Consider the following 17059-nt stretch of genomic DNA (forward strand, 5'->3'; position numbering starts at 1 on the left):
ACAGTTGTATGCAAAAACTTAGGAACCCCTAAAAATGGCCATGATTGTCATTTATAAATATTTGGGTGTTTGGATCAGCAATTTCATTTTGATCTATCAAATAACTGAAGGACACAGTAATATTTCAGCAGTGAAATTAGGTTTATTGGAGTAACAAAAAATGCGCAATATGCATCAAAACAAAATTAGACAGGTGCATAAATTTGGGCACCCCAACAGAAAAATCACATCAATATTTAGTAGAGCATCCTTTAGCAGAAATAACAGCCTCTAGACGTTTCCTATAGCCCAGTGGTTCTCAACTCCTGTCCTCAGGACCCACTAACAGGCCAGGTTTGCAAGATAACTGAAATACATCACAGGTGATATCATTTGCTGCTCAGTGATTGCAGTATTCTAGTCTGCATCTCCCCAAGGTAATACTTAAAATCTGGCCTGTTAGTGGGTCCTGAGGACATGAGTTGAGAACCACTGCTATAGCCTGGAATGAGTGTCTGAATTCTGAATGATTGTATTTTGGACCATTCCTCCTTACAAAACATCTCCAGTTCAGTTAGGTTTGATGATTGCCGAGCATGGACAGCCCGCTTCAATTCACCCCACAGATGTTCAATGATATTCAGGTCTGGGGACTGGGATGGCCATTCCAGAACATTGTACTTGTTCCAAGCGACCCTCAACTTTAACCAGATCCACAGTACCGGCACTGGCCACACAGCCCCACAGCATGATGGAACCTCCACCAAATTTTACTGTGGGTAGCAAGTGTTTTTCTTGGAATGCTGTGTTCTTTTGCCGCCATGCATAACGCCCCTTGTTATGACCAAATAACTCAATCTTTGTTTCATCTGTCCACAGCACCTTAATTTCAAAATAAAGCTGGCTTGTCCAAATGTGCGTTTGCATACCTCAAGCGAATTGTTGAGGGTGACACCATCTGCAGCAAGTTGATGTTGTATGCCTTTGGAGGTGGTCCGTGGACTGTTTTTGACCGTTATCATCCTTCGCCTTTCCAATATTTTATGTGGCCTGCCACTTCTGGCCTTAACAAGAACTGTGCCTGTGGTCTTCCATTTCCTATGTTCCTCACAGTGGACACTGACAGCTTATATATCTGTGATAACTTTTTGTAGCCCTCCCCTAAACCATAATGTAGAACAATCTTTGTTTTCAGGTCATTTGAGAGTTGTTTTGAGGCCCCCATGTTGCCACTCTTCAGAGGAGAGTCAAAGAGAACAATAACTTGCAATTGGCCACCTTAAATGTTTAAGGCCACCTATGAAGTTCAAAGCCTAATGAGCTCACCAAACCAATTGTGTGTTCCAATTAATCAGTGCTGAGTAGTTACAGGTATTCAAATCAACAAAATTACAAGGGTGCCCAAATTTATGCACCTGTCTAATTTCGTTTTGATGCATATTGCGCATTTTCTGTTAATCCAATAAACCTAATTTCACTACTGAAATATTACTTTGTCCTTCAGTTATTTGATAGATCAAAATGAAATTGCTAATCCAAACAGCCAAATATTTATAAATGACAATCATGGAAATTGTCAGGGGTTTCTAAACTTTTGCATACAACTGTAATTACAATTCACAATGTAGTCACAAACAGAAAATACGGTAGTTTTATAACTTACCATCAAGTAAGGTGTACAGGATATGAAGGAAAAAAAATCCTTTGTTTAGGACCAAGATCACTTCCTGTCACCTGAACATTCCCTCTACGGTGAGATAACCTTTCACAGATGAGATCCCAGGCTTCTGTTAATGGATGCCTAATGGTTTTCTTTTCCTGTGGGGCTGCATAGACAATATGTCCACCCATGTTCATCATGATGGGGCCTGAATAATGCCATCATGGCACTTGGGCCCATGGGAGCGCAGATCCACCCCTTCACTAAGAAGTTCATTTTGTTAGATGAATTTGCCAGATTACTCTTTCAATATTTATAGAGTGCCATTTTTTTCAATTTCACTTTATATCATATACAGTAATTACCATATGCCAGCGACTACAACCAAGACAATGCTAAAGTATTTAATGTTGAAAGCATCTGACTGAAAATGGTCTCTGTAAGCTATTCTGTGACTTCATACAGCGTAGCTTGTTGTATTTGATTAAATGAGGCTCTCTCTCGTGACATCCTGATTGCATTCAATTATGTTCTAGCAAGTGGTTTTGCCCTCAGCGTTACCTCACATCCTAATCAATAATGTACGGAAAACTATAAGGCCTCAAAGTGCTGCAGCATGCCTGACAACTTCAATTATATATGCTTTCTTAATAATCACAAGAAATCAGTGCAGAATATTAATATCTAGATTATGTACTTATATAAATCAAAGGCATGCAATCCGTAGCACATTAGCATTTGTCCACCCAGAGCATGTTTTCTAAGATTCTAGAAAATTGAAGTAAGTCCAAATTGTTCAGTAGATGGGTTGAGCTGGTCTGTTAACATGCATTTTCCCATATAAGGTCAACTATACAGTATATTTTTCAAGACAATGTAGGAAATTCTATATAGCTGCTGCACCACTTTTCTGGCATTAATCCTTTTTGTTAATGTATTTCCCAAATTCATGAAGCATGAACACTTTTGGTTCTGACAGCACCAAATTAAAACAACTGTAAAGCAATACTGTAAACAAAAGTACTAATGCGTATCCAAAAGTGTTTAACAAAATATGAAATAATATTAATAGTGCTATAGTGAGGGCATAAACAGCAGCTGACTTCTGTAGTTTATCCAGCACCCTTGATAAAGTCACCTGACAGTGACGCAACGCATCAGGAGGAGCTTAGGTGACGTCACTTTCGGTTTACACCCGTGACCAGAAATCACAGTATTTTTTACGTTGATTTTTAACTGTATGGCGTTTTTTGCCTTTTATATTGCCAATTACTTATTTTAATAAACGGACCTTTGTGTCTTTTAATCTACTACACTATGGAGATCCTCTTTTCTTGCTTTTAAATTCTCTGATCTGGAGATACACCTTCTAGGAAATTTGTGCTGAGATTGGAGGCAGTATTGCAGTGGTGTCCTGTCCAAAACACACCAAGGAGGAAGGAGCAACTATCGCTGGCTATCATCGTTCAATGCACCATTAGACCCAGTGGGGTGATGTGCAGTGTTAGTTTTTCACCACATTTTGCTTTCAGGCCAAAAAGCTTTTAGACCAGAACACCATCTTCCACATTTTTGCTGTGTCCCCCATATGTTCCTTGACCTTCATGATGCTGTTTGTCCACTAAGGTTCTATAACAAACCTCTGAAGGCTTCACAGAACAGATGTATTTATACAGAGATTAAATTACAGACAGGTGGACTCTATTTACTAATTAGGTGACTTCTGAAGGGAATTGGTTCCACTAGATTTCAGTTAGGGGTATCAGAGTAAAGGGGGCTGAATACAAATGCACACCAAACTTTTCATTCATTTATTTGTAAAAAAAATTAAAACAATTTAGCATTTTCCTTCCACTTCACAATTATGTGTCACTTTGTGTTGGTCTATCACATAATATCCCAATAAAATACATTTACATTTTTGGTTGTGACATGACAAGATGGTGAAAATGTCAATGGGGTATGAATACTTTTTCAAGGCACTGTATCTACATTTGGAGACCACATATTAGTACAAAAACCATCATGGTTATGAAAGGTTGTTTGTACCTCTGTAATTTCCAAAGGGTTTAAGGCATGTTTATACTTGCTTTAAAAGCTTGCCATGCAAACACATCTTATGATGCCCTTTTCATCTTTTTACGATAATTATGGTGGGAGTTGAGAAGGACAAAACTCTCTGAGGGTGTCAAATACTGGAATGCAATTCAGCAGCCCCCTATCTCAAGAAAATACTCCTTAAAGTGGTTGTAAACCCTCACATATACCCAGTAAAGTGAACAGTCTCAGTTAAACAAATCCTCCTACATAGGTTTTACTTGTTTATCTGCAGCTCTCTTCCCTAAACCCCTTCCAAGGGGCAGAATGGTGTTAAAGTCCTTCTTCATCTGTCAGGAGCAGAGGAGGGGGCCGAAAACCTGCAGTTAGTATGTGAGAGCTGATTGGAGGAAAGGAAGACACCCCCCCCCCTTTCACACAGCAGAAGAACTGTGTTGTGAATAAACAAGCTCTGTGCTGAGCTCCCTCCCTGACACACATTTTATCTATCGTCAAGAACAATTCTCAAAAGTGACTCATGCTGATAACAGAGGAGCAAAGCATCAGAATGAAACAACACTTAGAGCTTTGGAGAGAGATAAGTAAACACTACAGATATATGTGCTATGTTTACAAGCACTTTAACACTTTGACACTGTTTTTTGATGGCCTCCTCCCATTCCCCAAGCATAATTTACTATGTATGTAATCAATGTTCCCTCCACATTGTGGCAGTTCACTCTGTACATACAGTTCAATGAGAACACCAATTATCCATCCAAAAGCCCAAGGTTTTTAATAACAAAATAGATTCATAGCAGAAAAATCCCAATGTGTTTTGGGGGCCAAACAAACTCCTCAATCATCAGGGCTTAGTAATTTTGTCTAATTCTGACTTTGTTCTTGTGTTTTCCCCTCATCCACGTGACAATGTTTAGGTGATTGGAAGCCCTCTTTATTACAGCAATTGGGAAAGGGCAAAATGAAGGGAAAACGTTCATAGCTATAGTAAGCTATGAATAAGCACTAAAGTTTGATGTGAAACGCGTCAGCTTTTTACCCCGTCTGCTGTGGCATGCTTTTTGTATGTTTTTTTGATTTGAAAATAAAAGCAATTTATTTTTGGAGTGCGGCTGTCCAGAACGTTTTCCCTTCATTTTGCATCATTCCATGCATTGCCAGCACCCGTGGCTTTGGATCAGGTGAGGAGACTTTCTGATTAGTATCCTAGAGCGGTGATTTCTCTTTTTCAATTGGGAAAGGGCTCCGTGGTAGGAGGCAGGAGTCCGGATGTAGCAGGAATACCTTCAATGTGAGGAAGGCGATCAGGAGGCACTGTCACTTTGATTCACATTATGAAGGACGGTATGTCTTTATGTATTTATATTTAGCAATTTCAACTCCTCCTAAATATAAAACAATATCCTGATGTTCGATTTGGAAAAACTTTTGTCATCGCTACCAAAAACAAAATTTGAATCTTCAGCACAGATACCTTAGGCTACATGGTGGCTTTGGGCCAGATTCATGAAGCACTTACACCGTTTTTTTGGTAGATGCACGGTGTAAGTGCAGATTTGCGCCGGCGGATCGCTGCGCCTTACCCAGAGAACCAGATTACGCCTCCAAATAGACTTCATCGCCTCGGTGTAACCTTTCCACGCCGGCGCGGTCGGATCTGACGCGGCCATGGTTTTTGTGTTTTAAATATGCAAATTAGGTTTTTGGGCCGATTCATCAACTTAAGCTTGACCGGCGCAGGCTACTCCCGGTGAGCGGAGCTGAAATTTCCGGTGCAAAGTTACACCTCATAAAAGCAGGGGTAACTTTGCACCAAACTTGCAGAGGTCAGCTGGAGAGCAGCTAAAGCAGCAGCGTTACAAACGAACTGAGCAACAACACTTGCTGGACAACACATAGAGGCGGTCCCCATGTTGGGATAGGCCCTCAATAATTACAGCCCTCTCCTCTGGGCTGAAATTGGTCATCCGCCCACCTGAGGATTCCTCATCAGCCATAACTGCCCCACCACAATGCAAACGACCTAGCTTAGAAAAAAAAAAGCTTCAGTACATTTGCGCCTGCAGGGCGGAAGTCTGGGCTGATTCATGGACTGGGCTTTGGTAGTGGGTCGGCGTAGCTCAGGATCACGCCGGGGCGCAGTTCTGAGCATGTGCAGATTGGGGCATTTACCCCTGGATGTCACTGAGCATGTGCGGTCTAAGATGCGCCCCGGCGTGACCCCTGCGCCACGGTCGTCACTTCATTAGCATAGGGTGACTCCCAGTTGGCCTTACCCCGCCTTACGCCGTCTAAAATCCACCCCGCTGGGGCATCGTAGACAAAAAAAGTTTCTTGAATCACCTAACTGCCTCTCCGCGCTGGACCGGTGTAGTCTAAAAATGATGCACCACGCCGGTGCAAATCTGCACCATTGTTCATGAATCTGACCCTTTGTGTTTAGTTCACAGAATTGTTAGGCTCTCCCAATATTTCTGTGGTTTTCATGTTTTCTCCAACAATTTTAGATTTGATCATTTTTGTTTTCTCTGGACTTCTTAGGATTTATGGAAAATAAACATGTCACAAAAATACCCCATTTATTTTCAGACTGATGAATCGAGCTGTAAGCAATGACATATATATGACATACCCTGCACAACAGCAGTGTTGCTGGAAAGTGTATTGTAACATTGGCAGCCATGCTATGAGCTATACTACAGATCTGAATGACCAAGGAATGTTTAAAGGTGCTGGTCCAGATTCAGTGGTTGACTTTGTAAAGGTAATGAAGTGACAAATGATTTTTTTTAACAGTATAGAGGTGTTCCTGGAGGCAATGGTGGAAAACTTTTAACAACACTAAAGGAACAGAGATGGAATTGTAAGGGTACATTAAACATTACTGCCAACCTCGCAAAATCTACAGAATCAATTTCAACTCTCAAACCTCATCAGAATATAGTATATACTATAATGCAATATTTATACATATTTACATATAGTGTCTGGCTGGCCATTAAAGAACAGGGTCTGTTGACCTACCATAAAACTTTGTACAGTGCTTGATACAAATATAGCATAGGATAGTTTTATTTTTAGGTGTATTTGTGAAATAGATATGTGCAGAAAAAGTTGTTTATTTCGTTATTTACATAAACTCATTTAATCTGTTTTCGGAATTTGTTTCATTTGTTGGAATTCGAATCAATTTGAATTGTTTGAATTCCATTTAAATTTGAACCCAATTCTAAATCGAATTTATTCTATTTGAAATTTCGAATTTTGTAAGATGGTTATATTCTTATAAATTCTATTCTATTGCTTTTTCTATTGTTTTTTTTATTTTCTATTCTGTTCTTTTTTTATTCTATTTAAATTCAAATGTATTCCATTTGAAATTGAAATGTATTCTATTTGAAGTTCAGATTTCGGAAAACAGTTTAATCGTTATATTCTATTTTATTCTATCCTTCTATTGTTTATTCTATTTTTTTCTATTATTTTATTTTCTATTCTCTTCTATACTTTTAAAATCCATATTTATTCTATTCGAAATTTGAATTTCAGAAGATGGTTATATTCTATTTTATTCTATTATATTCCTTAATGTTCTATTAAATGCTTATGAGTCTGTTAGACTGATGGTGATAGGTTGACTGACACAATCAGTATGGCCTCCACCACTGAAGACTGCTATACTTTTCTAAAAGGTGAAGTCAAAAATCAGATGTAGGAAGCAGAGACTGTACTGCAACAGCTTGCATGAAGTTATCATTTTCCAGCATATACAAATCTGACAAATTCCTTTTGGAATATTAAAGCTGTCACTATTACATTCATAAACCATTACAGTCACTGAACCAGTAGTATAAATATCCAAGGCAATGTTTTTCTAATAGCATACAAATTAATATAATATTCTTAACAGAAAAATCTGGAGTCTCCAGAGTCTGTTTTCAATGGTCATTTGGATTTGCCTTCTCTTTCCTATTAAGAAAGGTATTATAGCTCAATCTATGCCAGTAATTTGACAAGCCCTCGCCAATTACACACCCAAAGAACCTAATCTGTTGATTATACAAAGCCAAGATTTTAACACTCAAACCTCAAAGCTCTGTCATATGGCTACAAATATACAACAGCTCTGTACAATATCAAAACTTGGCAAATCATTTGTTTCTTATTTAAAAAGTCCAACTTGGAGGAGTACATTATTGTACACAAACAGTGTAAGGGCAAGTATTCACAGGCTACCTGAAGGCAAGACTGCATCTGGTTATACTCAACACTACCCACAGTAAACCCTTATCCACTGCTTATAGTATTCATTGAACCCCACCAACTTCCAAGGTGTACATTTTCAAGTTGTTTGCGTGTAGTGAAAAGTATATCAGTAGAAAAAAAGGCCAATTTAGTTTCTTAGCAATACACTCAGCAAAAAAATATATGTGTGCACTCTGAGACTGCTGCGCCTCCAGATAAAAAATACAGATGGGAGCACTGAAGGACACATAAGGATTCTGTTGATCTATGTAAGTGGGTCTACACTGTCCACAATTAATCAAAACCTTAGTACTGCATACATATTATGTATAAAACACAAACAGATTAAATACAAATACAACTGCTTTTTATATTCTGTATTTTCTCTGAATAAATGTTTTGTTTGTTTTTTAAATGATGTGGTCTACAGAGATTTATTTTTTCATTTCCAGTATTTAACATTGAAAGAAAGCAACTTAATCAGTAGACCAAAAGAGCACATCACATCCAAGAATAAACACATGCATGATTCATATGTCTGTTATCATTATTCAATTGCAACTGACGGTTGTGAGAAAAAGTTATGAGCTTTTAGGAAAAAGCTTAAAGTGTGATCTTTAACCACTATCAAATCTGAAATTAACAATTAACAAATTAACAAATGGTTTAAACAAGCAACCTCTGTGTAGCGCTCAAAGGGTATTTAGACCCATCTCTGTATACAAAACTGTATATATATATATTTTTCACACTATATTACCAAAAGTATTGCCCCACGCATGTTACACACACATGAACTTTAATGGCATCCCAGTCTTAGTCCGTAGGGTTCAATATTGAGTTGGCCTACCCTTTGCAGCTATGACAGCTTAAACTCTTCTGGGACAGCTGTCCACGAGGTTTAGGAGGGCGTCCATGGGAATTGTTAATCATTCTACCAGAAGATTATCTGTAAGGTCAGGCACGGATGTTGGACATGACTGGCTCACAGTCTCCACTCTAATTCATCCCAAAGATGTTCTATCGGGTTGAGGTCAGGACTGTGCAGGCCAGTCAAGTTCTTCCACCCAAAATTCGCTCATTCATGTCTTTATAGACCTTGCTTTGTGCACTGGTCCAAATTATTTGGTGGAGGGGGGATTATGGTGTGGGGTTGTTTTTCAGGGGTTGGACCAGAGCACAAAGCATGGTCCATAAAGACATGGATGAGCGAGTTTGGGGAGGAGGAATTTTACTGGCTTGCACAGAGTCCTGACCTCAACCCGATAGAACACCTTTGGGATGAGCGGAGACTGGGAGCTAGGCCTTCTCGCCCAACATCAGTGCTTGACCTCGCAAATGCGCTTCTGAAAGAATGGTTAAACATTCCCATTGACGCACTCCTAAACTTTGTAGACAGTCTTCTCAGAAGAGTTGAAGCTGCAAAGGGTGGGCCAACTCAATATTGAACCCTGTGGACTAAGATGCCACTGAAGTTCATGTGTGTGCAAAGGAAGGTGTCCCAATACTTTTGGCAATATAGTGTGTATATATCTCTTGCCTAAATGACATGCTTCAGATCAAAAAAGATAATTTTAGTTGAATTAAGGTAATAAAGTATACCAAAGCAAAGAATCAAGTAAGGCCAAGCTGACTGCAGCACCAGAGAAATGAATGGATTCAGAGGAAAATTAGGAATAGCCATTGTTTTCTGAAATGGTAAATATGTACATTTTTGCTATGGCAGAAATCCAAATTCAAAGGTTTTATTTGTGCTCCACTTCTTAAAAACACTGAATCTATAATGGTTATTATCAAAAATGGAAAAAACAAATGGCTTACCTTTACGTGTGCTAGATACTGGTCACATTTCTCTTTCATGTGGGTGAGCTGTATCTTCTCACTAATATGAGCAACCGTTTCCCCTGATGAAACCAAAAACACCCTGGGTTGTTGACTTTTCTCTCTCTTCTCAATATCAGCGGTCAAATTATATGTTAAACCTGCAGGAAACAGTCATTCATGAGAAAGTGACCATACAACAAATGTAATTACAGTTGAAAGCTAGGCCTGAGTCACCTGTTGGCTTTTTTAACTCCTGGGTATTCCATTGCTGGAATCTCCAAGCTGTATTTACCAAGAAGGTTTGGGTATTGCCACCTGCCTTGGGTAAAATTTAAATCTTTATGACAACTGACAGAAGAACAGAAGCAGCCTGCTTCTCCAATTATTCACTGTAACAAGTCCAAAGAAGACCTTTAACACTAGACTTTGCAGGGTAGCCAATTTTAAACCAGCTTTCAGTCAACACCTTAACACATATAAAAACAAGTCTGACAGTTCACTTTAAAGGGTTAAGTCATCTTTGCCAAAAAGTTGCTTATGCAGGTAAGGGGTGCCTATAGATAAAAACAAACTGTGCAGATTTGACCAAAGTTAAATAATGCCCTTGCTATAGATGTAGTCAAATTACATACCTTCATTCCTAGTAGGGATGAGCCCGATGTTCGATTTGAACGTTAAGTGTTTGCCTGTTCTTCGAATAGAGAACATTATGCAGTGTTTGTGGCAAATTCGAAAGCCGCGGAACACCCTTTCAAAGTCTATGGGAGATTAACATGAAAAACCAAAAGTGCTAATTTTAAAGTCTTATATGCATGGTATTGTCATAAAAAGTGTTTGGGGACCTGCCCTGGAGATATGTATCAATGCAAAAAAAAGTTTTAAAAAAAACTTACGTTTTTTTCGGGAGCAGTGATTTTAATAATGCTTAAAGTGAAACAATAAAAGTGAAATATTCCTTTAAATTTCGTACCTGGGGGGTGTCTATAGTATGCCTGTAAAGTGGCACATTTGTCCCGTGTTTTAAACAGTCCTGCAGAAAAATGAAACTTCTAAAAGGAAAAAAAGTCATTTAAAACTGATCGCGGCTGTAATGAATTGTCAGGTCTCACCAATATAAATAAAACTCATTGAAAAAAAACAGCATGGGTCCCCCCCAGTCCCATTACCATGTCCTTTGGGTCTGGTATAAATATTAAGGGGAACCCCAAACCAAAATTTAAAAAAAAAATTGCATGGGGGTCCCCCCAAAATTCATACCAGGCCCTTCAGTCCCAGTAGCTCTGAATTCAGTGATGCTGCAACACAAGAGACAATGGACCACACACGTGCAGGGGTTTGAAAGCTCAATGCTATGATGGTGAGGCTGAGCAGTAATGGCTAGGAGTGTCTTAGCAACAACCTAACAAAAAGGCAGGACAGGAGGTATGTAAATGGCCTACACCAACAGCATGAGCCTTATCCAACTTTAGTCAAGACTGCACAGTTTGTTTTTATCTACAGGTGCCCCTTAATTACATAGGCAGTTTTTTGATAAAGGTGAACTAACCCTTTAATACACATGTATATATACACCACTTGGCCCTACAGGTAGATTAAGGCTTACCTGCAGGTGCAAGAAATATCTCCTTAACCTACACGGTTAAGGAGATATTTGCAGAAAAGACTGCACCGATGTCTATGGCTCATGTACGCTGTAGACAATGGCGCAGGCGAACTGAGCATGCCGTTAGTGAAGGCGATCGTGCTGTCACTAGCAGCTCCCATGCGCATGCGTGGGATTTACATCATTGCTGCTCCGGACAGTCACAGCGCCGGAGCAGCGATATATGGAAGTCACTCGGGTATCATGGCGGTGGAGGAGAGGAACGAGGGTCACTGCAGGGACTTTAAACTCAGGTAAGTAATTCGCAATGAGCTAGTATGTTACTTCCTCTTTAAATGTATTTACATTGTAACCCACAACAAGCCATCTAGATCTTTTTTGGAATTTGAAATGAAAAAAGTCACAATGACCTCCATGGCTTACTTTTACTAATTTGTTATCGGTAGGTCAGGTCAGAATTAGGTTATGCAACTGTATCAGGCCTTTTTTTTAAAAAGCAGTGCAAATAGTGACATGAGGTAGAAAGTGTAGCAAGCTACAGAACTGTGCAGGTTTTAAAGGAAACTCATACGGAAAGAAATATAAATAGAACCACTGCTGACATCCTAAAAATACCAATTGCTTGGCTATCTCTGACTTTAGAGCATTCTTAGTCATTAACACAGAATAATCAAGCAGTTTGGAAAGTCAGAGTGCAGCCAGAACTCCTGATTTAAAGCAAGGAAATAGAAGGCTATCAACCCTGAATGATCACAGCGCACCACACCTAGGGGTAAACCCACCTCTAATGGTCTGGTTGGGTGTGCCTGGTGAATGAATTGAGAACCACCTTTATGAAATAATGTAAACCAATGTATTGCAAAATGAAACAATGCAAATCGTGATCCATTTAAATTAAACAATGCAAATCGTGATCCATTTAAATCAGTGGTTCTCAACCTGGGGGTCGGGACCCCCTTGGGGGTCAAATGATGATTTGCCAGGGGTCACTGGATCTTAGGCTGTTCTTGAAACCCGCACCGCCAGCCTTTTTGCGGCCGCCCAGCAGGGCTGTCCCTGGAGCCTGTGCCACTCACTCAGCCTCTTCGCAGCCGCCCATTCAGTTCACGGCATGGCTGGGGGGGCAGAGACTAGAGGTCAGCTGACTGGTGAGGAATGTGAAGTGGGAAGGGCTGGAGGAGACCCTATCTCCTGATTTTGGGATAGGTGTCACTGCTGCAAGACACCACAAAGTCGGAGACACAGTTATTAACATGAGTAACGTGATTATAGTTGCCATTAAAAGTCCCCACTACAGTTCTCAGATCAGCAGATGACCTTCATCAAGAGCACCCAAGTTGGCCGATCAGAACTCCCCCCCTGCATTGCCACTGATCCCATCCTCCCCAGCACTGCCACCCATCCCATTCCCCCCACCCACCCACCATGGAGTAAGAGAAGGAATAAAAATAGAGAATACATGGATTGGCGAGGAAAAGAAGGCAAGGAACAAAGAAAAAGGAAGAGAAAGAATAAGAGAACAAAGACGGCTAGAGAGGGGGATGGGGGAAAAAAACAAGAAATTATGATAGAGAGAGATAAAAGGGAAAGAAAGGAGAACAAAGAGAAAGATGCATCCTAAAATGTACCCTAAGGGGTTATAATATTGTACGAGTAGAAGGGACTCGGGGAGCGCTAAATGTCCGCGGGTTAGGGGGCGCAAATTACTTGTCTTGGGTGCTGACAATAATGTCAGGGGTCCCTACAACTTTTGAAATGTTATCAAGGGGTCACGGCACTAAAAGGTTGAGAACCCCTGATTTAAATGAACCGTGACCCAATGCAAATGAATGGCCGAACGAACAGCGCATGCGCCGTCCCATGGGCGCTTCCCAGTGCGCATGTTCAGAATCACTGAACGTTACATAACCTACGCCCAGCCCTATTCACGTAGTCCTACGTAAACAACGTAAAATACGACGGCTGTTCTGTCGTCCATGCCTTTGCATGGGATGCGCCTCCTATAGGTGGAATAACTTTACGCCGGACGTACGCCTTACGTAAACGGCGTATACTTCTGTGACGGGCGCAAGTACGTTCGTGAATCGGCGTATCTCGGTCATTTGCATATTCGACGCGTAAATCAATGTAAGCGCCCCTTGCGGCCAGCGTAAATATGCGCCCAAGATACGACGGCGTAGGAAACTTACGTCGGTTGTATGAAGCCAAAATTCAGGCGTATCTTAATAGCAGAATCAGGCGCATAGATACGATGGCGCATCCGTGCATTTACGCGGCGTATCAGAAGATACGTTGGCGTAAGTGCTTTAAGAATCCGGGCCATCCTTTGCACTCTGTGCTCGTAATAATATTGCATGTCCTCTATTCAGAACCATGGTTGTTGTGCTTTCCTCCCTGTTTGTTTTTTACTCCTGATTTAAATACTATTTCCAGGTCATTGTCTCAGAAAATACTAAATCCAGTGGATCAGCATGACAGCCATGTAACTAGCATCTTAAAAAAGAGTGATCAACAATCACAGCTTCCATAATGTTGTTTAAATACAGGTTCTTTTTTAGCCCACGTTCACATTGGACATTTCCTCTGCACTCTGTGCTCGTAATAATATTGCATGTCCTCTATTCAGAACCTCAACTCTTTCGATCAGTGAATGCTTTTTCCCAGCGGCCATTACATCTATTGATCCAGCATCTTATACCCTTTGTAACCTGTTTGTTAAATCAGGGTCCATGCATTGAGGTGAGCTGCTAGCATCTTTATTGGTGGAGGTTAACACCAGTGGTAGTGCGTCTATTAAGGGCGTACGGGCGGTGCCCCCTGTCCTGCCACCCCCTCTATGTAGAATGGATGGATTCATGCATTTCATGAATCTATCCATGGCCACTGTAGCCATCCCCTATTCTGGGGCCTGGCCCCTTTTTGCATGCCGGCATCTGAATTCCAGTGGCGAGGGTGTTTTTTTTTTTAAGCACCTGATTAGAGCCGTAGCATTGTGCTCGCAGTCCACCCAGGTGTGTGAGCAAAGCAATTTAATAATTGCTTTTCTAACACTGAACCGACACTCAGCCAATCAGGAGGCGCGGATCTAATACCCGTCACCTTATTTGTTGAAGGCACAGCACCCTGATTAAATGGAACAGAAGAAGACACACCCAGGAGGACAGAGAACCATGCAGGAACCAGGAGATCGCCACCATCACTTACAGTGGAGGGATCACAAAGGCTGCATATGATGGGCACAGAGGCTGCATATGATGGACACAGAGGTTGCATTTGATGGGGCACAGAGGCTGCAATTGATGGGGCACAGTAAGGCTGCAATTGATGGGGCACAGTGAGGCTGCAATTGATGGGACACAGTGAGGCTGCAATTGATGGGGCACAGTGAGGCTGCAATTGATGTTTTTTTCAGAATTTTTTAGTTTGTTTGCGCCCCTCAAAACATTTTGAGCACCATCCGCCACTGGGAATCACCATATGTTTTATGCATAGCATCACTTTTTGGACACTTTCAGTGCTCATGTGTTCTCTCAGATATCAACTCAATGAACTCTATGTATTTTTATGAATTTTATGACTATTGAATTTAATTTGTTTTCATTGGTATGTTTGTATATTGTACTGGACTGTCTTTTAATATGAACCTAGACTTAATCAGGGGTATGATTGCAGCAGACTACTATTTATCGAGTGTGGTTTATAAACAGCACTGGGTAAATATTTTTTGTGCAGCTGCTCTGCCTGGTAAATGCTGGCCTGACACAAAGTATGCTATGTTCTATGGAACCCTCCATTTTTTTTTTTTGATGCCTGTTAACCTGCCCTTTTCTGTAAGTACAATACAATAAATTGCGTGTTGCTTATACCTGCGGGATTCACTATTGTCGTCTCCTCTCTACATTTTATGGTTATCCCTTTGCTGATGAACGCAATATATATCTTCGGATCCTTATGAGTTTTGGACGCTTCCTTATCCCTGATGTTGTTTGTGGTTTTCCATTTATACATCCGAGTGGAGGTGTGACTGCCATTGACCCCTGCATTATTTAAAATCTACATGCCTATAATGATGTCTCTCTGGTAAGCAGTTTGACTACACAGGGTGTGGTGTGTCTTCATATCAGCACACTGAAATCTTGGTGGCGGTTCTTCGCTTCAATACTTTTAGGCTGCATTCACACCTTGGCGTACCTAATCGCGGCGTTTTGTCCTGCGAATTGCAGCAACAAATTGCGGCGTTTTGTACCGCGATTTGCGGCGACAAAACGCCGCGATTGTGAATGCAGCCTTAACCCAGGTCCACATCTCCTATGCCGAACGCCGAAGCCGCCTGAAAGAAAGGGTCCGGGACTTGTTTTGAGCTTCAGGCGTGCGGCGTTTCGGCGTGGAGATGTGAACCATCTCCATAGAGGGCAATGTAAAATCATCCCTCCAGCGTATTAGGGGCTGCTGCGGCGTCGCGCTTCAGGCGTATATACGCCTAGGTGTGAACAGAGCCTAAAGATTATACTCATTTTGGACACTATTAATTTATTATTTTTATTTTAGCGCTGCACTATTGAATTTTTATCTTTTGCTTGTTTGATCCACATATTGTGCTAGAGGCTTATTGTTCTTTTGTAATATTTTCTAGTTATTTCACTTTTTTTCAAATGCTGCCTACCGCCAGTGTACTGAGCAATTCCAGGTAGCTTGGTATTTTGTGATTGCGGTGAATGATCATCGCAGCGATCACATGCTATTGTTTACATGGCTGATCGCTTCTCTTTGTCCTACAACAGAGGAAAGAGAGAGATTGCAGTAATTTATGAATAATAAATTAATAAAAGACTCTGCAGCAGGGACTGCTGATCCTTTCATTCATTTTCACTAACTGCGAGATTTTAACCCTGTCATCACCTTCCTCTCCTGTAAATTTAATCACTTTATGTAACCATATATTAACCCCATCACCTCCTGTAGCCTACATATCAGCACATTAATCCCCTTATCTCCATCCTTCCACTACAGCTGTCATATATATGACCCCTGCACCTCCTCCCTCCTCTGAGTATGACCTGTGGCAGCAATAATGTATATAGAGCAACATTACCAAGCCCAATGTTTTAACCCCCCTCAATACCAGAATGTTTATTCATTTTACAAAAATTGGTGCAAAAAATTAACTCACATTGGGATTTCTACTCCAAAAAAAAAAAATAGTAATTTTAAGGTTTTAATTTGCTATGTTTCTAACAGAAAATAATGGAATTTTTTTTCAAGATGTTTAGCCTTTTGTATGTTTTATAATAAATAAAAACAACTCAGCTGTTATTAGCCACTTCCATCCTGGCCATTTTCACCCCCTTCCTGCCCAGGCCAATTTTCAGCTTTCAGCGCTGTCACACTTTGAATGAGAATTGTGCGGTCATGCGACATTGTACCCAAATTTTGATAATTTTTTTCCCCACAAATAGAGCTTTCTTTTGGTGGTATTTAATCACCTCTGCGGTTTTTATTTGTTGCGTTATAAACAAAAAAAGAGCGACAACTTTGAAAAAAACACAATATTTATAACTTTTTTGCTATAATAAATATCAAAATAAAAAGTTTTTTTCCTCAGTTTAGGGCGATGTGTGTTCTTCTACATATTTTTGGTTAAAAAAAAAATCACAATAAGCGTATATTGATTGGTTTGCGCAAAAGTTATA

At 40.4% G+C, this 17059-nt stretch overlaps 1 protein-coding gene across 1 annotated transcript in view; it reads right to left on the reverse strand.

Moving 5' to 3' along the window:
- ITGA9 (integrin subunit alpha 9) overlaps positions 1 to 17059 on the reverse strand; it is a 487954-nt gene that overhangs the window by 267713 nt on the left and 203182 nt on the right. The window contains exon 15 of the mRNA XM_040353279.1: positions 9764 to 9924. Coding sequence (XP_040209213.1) covers positions 9764 to 9924 — 161 coding nt within the window. The remainder of the gene's footprint in view (positions 1 to 9763; positions 9925 to 17059) is intronic.

The sequence above is a fragment of the Rana temporaria genome, chromosome 5, assembly GCF_905171775.1.
Source record: "Rana temporaria chromosome 5, aRanTem1.1, whole genome shotgun sequence".
Lineage (NCBI taxonomy): Eukaryota > Metazoa > Chordata > Amphibia > Anura > Ranidae > Rana > Rana temporaria.